Genomic DNA, 8,325 nt, shown 5'->3' on the forward strand with positions numbered 1-8,325 from the left:
ATTAGTAAACCTTTGTATGCAGATGAAATGACTGAATCATCTAAGAGAATTAGCTATGCTAAAATATGTGTAGAAGTTGATGTTCACTCAGAGCTGCCTCACTCTATAGATCTTCTTACTTCAGCTGGGAGGATGATTACAATCGGTGTGAAGTACCCTTGGCAGCCTTTACGGTGTGTAGCTTGTAATGTCTTTGGTCATTCTGACTGTAACCAGCTAGCTAGGGAATCCGTTCAACCTGCGACTTTCATGAGAGTTCCTCAAGCCAAGGTCTGGGCTGTGAAAAGTGTTAAGACTGTGACTGAGGCTTGTGCTATTCCTGATATCCCTGGGCTCCAGAATACTCCTAAGAAACCTACAACTACTATTCCTTGTGCTAACCAATTTTCAGCTCTGCAGGAAGGAGTGATTATTTGCACTGAAATGGAGTTATCTGGAAAAGACGCTACTCTTGTTCCCAATGTGCATGAGAGTGATATAGTTACTTTTGATACTTCTAATCCTTTAATTGTTTCTGATAATGGCAATTCAGTAGAAACAGTGAATCCAACAGTAAACTTTGCTGAATCTTGTGATGATCAAGAGGTTCTTCCAGCATTTGATTTTCTGCCACATGATCTTGGTGTTGGAATATCTGACCCTGATGCTGTGTTTCAAGCCTTAACAGAGATGGAACAAATTTCTTCTAAGCAGGCTAAAAGTGCTCATAAACCAGGGGGAGGGAGGCAAGCAAGGAAACCAAAAAAGAAATGATCAAACTAGCCTCCTGGAATGTTAGGGGTCTAAACAACCCCTTAAAGCAGGTTGAACTTAGGAAATTTATTCATGCTAATAGTTTATCTCTGGTTGGGATTGGAGTCCAAATTAGGAAGGACAATATTATACCTTCCATGCAACATTGCCTTCCTTCTGGATGGGATTATATTCATAATTGTGATTTAGGATATGTTGCAAGGATTATTGTGGCTTGGAGGAAACAGGGGACTGTGGTTAGTGAGCTTTTCAAGTCTGATCAAATGATTCTTCTCTCTGTTGAAATTGACATGAAGTCTTTTCTCCTTTCAGTAGTCTATGGTTCTAATCACGTTCCTTCTCGAAGGCAGCTCTGGGATGATTTGAGGAATTGCAAAGGGTTTGTGGGGTCTCTGCCTTGGATTATTGTTGGTGATTTTAACTCTGTTCGTAAACCAAATGAGAAATCTGATCCTTGTCTTTTTGATGGTAGTGCTGCTTCCTAATTCAATAATTGTTTGGAAGATATTGAAGTAGAGGATCTAAATTCTAAAAGACTCTGGTTTACTTGGTCCAATAGAAGGGTTGGTTTTGATCATTGTAGCAGCCGGATTGATAGAGTTTTGGTTAACTTCCACTGGCAAAATTTGTTCACTAAATCTGAGGCAGCTTTCCTTGCTCCAGGTATCTCAGATCACAACCCTATAGTTGTTTCCATTGTTCCTTAGAAGGGAGGGAAAAAGCCCTTCAAATTTTTCAACTTCTGGATGAAACATAAAGGGTTCTCCCCTCTCCTTCTTCAGTCATGGAGTCAACCAATGGAAGACCTATCTTCTCCTATGCTGATTCTCTACAAGAAATTAAGGCGTCTTAAACCTTGTTTAAAAGCTTTTAATAATGAGTTTTATGGTAATATTCAAAAGAAAGCCCTGCAGGCAAAAGAGGAGCTCCTATCTATCCAAACTATAATTGCTAACTCCTCAGGTGATCCTATCCTTCTGGACTATGAAAAACTCTATCTTCTTCATTTCAATGAATTGAGTGCTGCTGAGGAAGCTTGGAGTAGACAGAAATCAAGGGTTAAGTGGGTTGAGTTGGGAGATAATAACACTAGTTTTTTTCACAAAAAAATGGCCAGTCACCGTATGCGAAACAAAATACTGTCAATTTGTGATGAAAGTGGGAATAGACTGGATGAACCAACTATTGTAAAAGGTGGAATTCTGGGGTTCTATTAGAAAATGTTGGGCTCTAAATTTGATCAAAAAAGGCAAGGAGAAAGGTTATCTTTCTCGAACACTGTCCCTACTTATTATCAAGCTCAATTAGTCACTCCTGTAACTCCTGAGGAAATTAGGAAAGCTATTTTTTCTATCAATGGAGACAAATCCCCTGGTCCAGATGGCTATAATGCAAGTTTTTTCCAAAAGAACTGGAGTCTAGTAGGTGATGAAGTGACTGCTGCTGTGGTTCACTTCTTTCAAATAGGTTGTCTCCTTAAAGATGTTAATGCCACAACCCTTACTTTGGTTCCCAAGACTCATTGCCCTCAGACAATGAAAGAGTTTCGACCTATTGCCTATTGCAATGTCTTGTATAAAACCATTACTAAGGTGTTAGCAAACAGACTTCAACCTGTCCTTCCTCTCATTATCAACAAAGCTCAAGCTGCCTTTGTTAGAAGGAGATCAATCTCAGATAATATTCTTTTAATGCAAGAGTTAGTGAGGAACTATCAGAGAGATTGTGGCCATCCAAGATGTGCCATAAAGATAGATCTAATGAAAGCTTTTGATTCGGTTGACTGGGATTTCCTTTTTGATGTCGTGGTAGCTTTGGAGTTTCCGTCTCAATTTATCATGTGGATCAAGACTTGCATTTCATCTGCAATGTATTCAGTTGTCATTAATGGGGAACTTGAGGGCTTCTTCAAAGGAGAAAAAAGGCTAAGACAAGGAGACCCAATCTCCCCTTACCTCTTTCTTTTGGTAATGGAAGGGTTTTATGCCATCTTACAAAAGAAGATATCTCAAGGCCAGTTCACTTTCCATCCTAAGTGCAATGATCTTTCCATCTCTTATTTGGCCTTCGCTGATGATCTATTCCTTTTGGCTGGAGCTGAATGCAGTTCCATGAAGATTATTAAAGAAGCTCTTGATGAATTCTATCATTCTTCCGGCTTAAAACCAAACCTGCAAAAAAGCCAATTCTTCTTCTCTGGTGTTGGTACTGATGTTAAAACTGCCATTCTAAACATCCTCCCTATACCTGAGGGATCCTTGCCTGTGAAATATCTAGGTGTGCCTCTTATATCTTCCAGATTGAAATATGAAGATTGTATCCTGCTAAAAGAAAGAACACAACAAAGAATTGCCTACTAGTCCAACCGTTCTCTATCTTTTGGAGGTCGAGCTCTTTTGATTCAGTCTGTGCTTTTCAGCATGCAAACATATTGGTGCTCCTTGTTTATTCTCCCCCAAAAAATCTTGAAGGAAGTGGAGGCTTTACTTAGAGCCTTTCTTTGGTCTGGTCTTACTCTCAAAAAGGCGGGGGCTAAAGTGAAGTGGATGGACGTTTGCTCTCCAAAATCTGAAGGTGGTCTTGGCTTCAAGTCTCTAAAACTTTGGAACAAGACCTCCATGATGCGTCACCTTTGGGCATTGAGTAAAAAGGAGGACACCCTTTGGGTCCAATGGATTCATAGCTACATCATTAAAAGCAGCAATCTTTGGTACATGCCAATCCCTCATGACTGTTCTTGGACAATTAGAAAGTTGCTGAAATTAAGGCCTTTCACGCAGAAGTTCATTAGACATACCTTAGGTAATGGGCAAGCTACCTTCTTATGGCTTGAATATTGACATCCAAGTAGGCCCCTATACAAACTCTTTGATGACAGGATTATATCAAGCCTTGGATCCTCTTTATATGATAAAGTCAGCTCTTGCATTTTGAATGGTGTTTGGCACTGGCCAAGACCTAGGAATAGGATTATACAATGCATTCAGGCCTCTACCCCTCCATCTCTTTTAACTTTAGGGGATAGTGAAGACGTGATAACCTGGACAATCTCTCCCACAGATTCTTACTCAACAAAACATACTTGGGAAGCAATTCGGAACAAATATCCCAAGGTTCAATGGTCTTCTCTTGTTTGGTTCACTAATAACGTTCCTAAGTGGGCATTTATACTTTGGATTGTCTGTCTTAAGAAGCTTTCGACAAAAGATAGACTCATGAAATGGGGCATGCAAATAGACCCTCTCTGCATTCTTTGCTCGCGGAAAAAGGAAACTGTTTCTCACCTATTTTTTGACTGCATTTATTCTAGACAAATATGGGAATCTATTCTCAACAAATTTCAGATTCTTAGACCAGCTTGTGAATGGGAGAATGAGCTGAATTATGCCATTAGCCTTTGCAAAGGGAATTCATTCCGTGCTCTTGTGTTCAAGCTTTCACTTGCTGCTGGGATATATTTCATCTGGCTTGAGAGGAACTCTCGTGTTTTTGGAGGGAGCCCAAAGAATCCAGATCGTTTTTTAGTTTGTATAACAGAAAATATGAGACTTAGAATTTGTACATGGAGGAACATCCCTAAAACTGTAACGAACCAAAGATTATGTGATCTTTGGCGCATTTCTGCTAGTTTGCTAGATTGATTGATTCTTGTAGTGTGTAGTAGGTTCTCTTTGTAAAGATTGTTTGTATAAGGGGTTCTCCCCTGAGATTCTTGTTTGGTTGGCTATAAAACGCATCATTTATCCAAAAAAAAAAAAGATAGGTGAGAGAGAGGGGTGGGGCACTGGGGGTGTGGGGAGCGGAAAATTTTTCAGTGCCGAGCGGTCCATTGCGTGTTTAGATGACTCAGATTTGGAGAGAGAAAAATGAGAGAAAAAGTATTGGGTGAGAGAAGAGAGAAAATTTCAATCCGATCTGTCCAAAAGTGTATTGGATGGCTCGGATGCGCCGAGCAAATACAACATAGGATATACTCGCTCGGCACCGAAAAATCACTCGTGGAGAGCAGTTGAGAGAGGCGTGGGATACAGAAGAGAAGACGTGGTATCCTGGTAACTGCCGTGTGTATTAATGAGCACCAAAAATTGGAGACCTCAAATTCATCATTCATCCCAGCCGTTGCTCAATTTGGGTCTTAATCTCAGCCCTTGAGCGGAAGGGGCTATTCAATCTGAACCATCAATTAAGGACCAATTAGATGTAAGCCGTTGGATTTATGTTAGGCTTCAAATACATTCCTCCCATGTTATATAGATTTTAAAATTATATAAACATTATAAATTATAAGATATAATTAATTAAAAAGTGAAACGAACTTTCAAAAGAAACTATTAAATTGAAATGGAGGGAGTAAATTTTCTATTAAAAACTTAGATGTCCGTACCAATTTATGCACAACTCAATTAATCATAGAGTCTCATTCTATCGCTCACTCGTGACTAGCCCAATTAAAACAGCAACAAATGAGTTAGTATCAAAAAGTTTCTAATCTGAGAACTTAGTGGGGAACAATCTGTTTAAGGCCCCGTTCCAAAAATCTTCTTAAAAAATAAGTACTTATTTTGAAACTTCTCAAAGAAAAATAAGAAGGGTCATTCCACAAAACCCAAATAAAAAGTTTATTTCACATTTTCAAACTCAAAAATAATGTAAATGAAAAAAATAAATTCAATTTTTTTTGCACCGTATTAAAAATCTCAATGAGATCTATCAAACAAGATTCATATTGATAAGAAAATTATTTGCGTAAGCACATGATTTTTGAGCTTGAAATTGCCTTCTTTAAAAATAAGGAATTGCGCTATGAGTAATGGGCGCTGAGGAGGGAAATCGTACCGACGGCCGTGCCGGGTCGTCTCCGGCCACCGGACGGCCAATTCGAGTCGTCCAAAAATTATAAGAAAAAAAAAAACCGAGGGGGCCTACGCGGGAATCAACGGCATCCGAGGTGTGTAGGGTCACGAAAAAGGGGTGCTCGGATCAAGCACCCTACACACCTCGGATGCCGTTGATTCCCGCGCAAGTCCCCTCTGTTTTTTTTTTAATAATTTTTGGACGGCTCGGATCAGCCGTCCGGTGGCCAGAGACGGCCCAGCACGGCTGTCGGTATGATTTCCCTCCCCGGCGCCCATTGGTACGTACCTATATAAATTCTAAAAAAATAAGTACCTTCTTCTTATTTTTGTGAAACAAGCCTTATTATTGAACAAAATATAAATTCTTGGTTTCTGAAACAGGGCCTAAATCCCACGAAAACTTGACCACATGGTCAATTGCTTGGGTTACAAAAATATAAGCAGTGCCAAACGGAGCCCTTTGCCTTGTTTATTAGGGTGACATGTCTTTGCAACGCGTAGAAAAATTAAAGACCTCACCTGTCCTTTCTTATGCAACTTGCCTTGTTCGTTATCGGAAATGCTAACAGGTGCTATGTGGAACCCACTAGGGGCCGTTTTACTTTTGTGGAAATTTTTTTTTTGAAAAAGAAGGTAATTTCAAGCTCAAAAATCAAATGTTTTCGCAAATAATTTTTCTACCAATATGGATCTTATTTTATAGATCTCATTAAGATCTTTTAAACAGTGCAAAAAAAAATTAAAAAAAATACTTTTCATTTTCATTATATTTAAGTTTGAAATTACCTTCGTTTGAAAAAAATACTTTTTAAAAAAATGGAACACCAACCAAATACAAACTATACTTTTTGCAATTAAAGTTAACCTGGAAAAAAGAAACACCCGACAGCTTTCTACCTTCCTCTGATTCACATGGGGCAAAACCATTATTGCTCATTTGGTAACTTTTTTTAGTGAAAGAGCAAGAAATGCATTGATGATAAGAAAGAGTACAGATACGGAGTTCATAACTGAAACAAAATACAACAAACAACATAAGCTACAGACATAAACATAAAGCATGCAAATCCGCAGTAGTGCCAGTCCAAAACGGTGTGCCTCTGGCAGGTGCTGAAGAAGAAGACGCCAGTGTTGCCTGCTTGGCTAGGCTATGGGCGGGACGAACGTCTTGGCGGTCAACCTTGGTAATCCTGCAAAAAGCTAACTTCAAAATTTCCAAACAAAGTTTGTGCAACAAAAAGGTGTTGGCAAAGTGCGGCTCAGAGCGCCTTGCTAACTGCATGACAACATTTAAACAATCAGAATAAAGGAAAACAACATTGAAATTGTGAAGTACAGACCATGCGACACCTAAAAGAATGGCCATGAGTTCAGTTTGTAAGGGCGAGGCACTGTGGCATGCTACAGAACACTGTTGGAAGATAGTCCCATCATTATGGGTGGCATAAAAACCCAGTCCACTCCGTGGGTTGCTGGCTTTCCAAGCCCCATCAATATGCAAGTTAACCACTCGTTCAAACATGATGTAAGGAGGATAGGGTTTGAGAACAAATGTTGGTGGTGGCTGTGCGGGAGACGGAATGTGGTTCTGGTTGGTAAGAACGTTTCGAGTGTTCCATAGATATGCTTGCTTAAACCAAAGAGAGCTGTCATGAGCCACGGCTAAGGCAGAACTGCAAGGAAAAGGCCTAGCGAAAAAGACTTGCTCATTTCTCGTTTTCCATATCGCCCACAGAATTGCAATGAAGTGACGGAAGGTGTCTAAGTCAGTGGCAGAGGCTGTGAGTTGTAAGATCCAATCCAGAAGCCAATTCTTAAAAGAAAAATTTGCCGTTTGGTTCGCCAGGGTGGTTAAGAATGGGGTTCCTGCCCAAACTAGGACCGTAGGCGGGCATTGCAAAAAAAGGTGGGTTAAAGATTCCTCATCACCTGCACACAATGGACAGATGGGTGAGAGGTGTTGCATTCTAGAAGATAACCCTTTTTTGACAGCCAGGATGCCCTTGACGCATTTCCAGATGAACACTTTAAGTCGTTCAGGAAGGTCCAGATGCCAAATGGTTTTCCAAACGTTAACACCCGTATGTAAATTCGGGGGAACAGCTGGGATATCTGAGGAGTTTCGTTTGGCGTCATACAAACACTGATACCATAATTTTGTATTATAGTGACCCGAAGTCGTGCGTGGCCAAATGCGGATATCGCCTTGTGGCTCAGAAGGCAGATGGATTGAGAGAATTTTGGGGATAACCTCCTGAGGGAAAAGATCTCGGATTTTTGGAAGGTTCCAACTGATGCTATTCTCCGTAAAGTTGAGGATACTAGAAAGTTTAGGTTGTTGAGTAGGACCAGTGGCGGGGAGGATGTGACTGAGGGAAGGCTGTGGGGGATCCATCGGTCTAAGAATAGGACAATTGACTCCTCGTTACCAACAGTCCAAGAGATGTGATTAGCAATAAGGTCATGGGCATAAAGCAAGCTTTTCCAAGCCCATGAGGACTAAGGGTGAGGCCTAACGGAGAGGAGATGTGAACGAGCACAGTACTTTAGGAGGACAACCTTAGAAATAAGGAGGTTTGGGTTGTTTAGGATATGCCAGCATTGGTTAGCTAGGAGAGCTTGATTAAGAAGGCGGAATCCCGAATGCCCAAACCACCATTAGATTTGTAAGCCGAAATTTTATCCCAAGAAAGCCAATAGATTGGTTTGCGGTCAC

General features: G+C 40.4%; 1 protein-coding gene across 1 annotated transcript; it reads left to right on the top strand.

Annotated features, from left to right (window-relative positions):
• The first annotated feature begins 749 nt into the window (after positions 1 to 749).
• LOC131303086 (uncharacterized) lies at positions 750 to 4,394 on the top strand. The gene is made up of 6 exons (XM_058329874.1): positions 750 to 1,221; positions 1,313 to 1,416; positions 1,536 to 1,811; positions 1,971 to 3,017; positions 3,225 to 3,463; positions 3,632 to 4,394. The coding sequence occupies exons 1-6, from the start codon at positions 750 to 752 to the stop codon at positions 4,392 to 4,394; spliced, it is 2,901 nt and encodes a 966-aa protein (XP_058185857.1).
• Positions 4,395 to 8,325: the final 3,931 nt, after the last annotated feature.

The sequence above is a fragment of the Rhododendron vialii genome, chromosome 10a (assembly GCF_030253575.1).
Source record: "Rhododendron vialii isolate Sample 1 chromosome 10a, ASM3025357v1".
Lineage (NCBI taxonomy): Eukaryota > Viridiplantae > Streptophyta > Magnoliopsida > Ericales > Ericaceae > Rhododendron > Rhododendron vialii.

Excerpts from the sequence above, each read along its gene's own strand:
- LOC131303086 (XM_058329874.1), top strand. The coding sequence starts at position 750 with ATGATCAAACTAGCCTCCTGGAATGTTAGGGGTCTAAACAACCCCTTA. Across the intron at positions 1,222-1,312 it reads TGATCCTTGTCTTTTTGATG|AAGGGTTGGTTTTGATCATT; the intron begins GTAGTGCTGCTT and ends TTGGTCCAATAG. Across the intron at positions 3,464-3,631 it reads ATTAAAAGCAGCAATCTTTG|GATTATATCAAGCCTTGGAT; the intron begins GTACATGCCAAT and ends CTTTGATGACAG.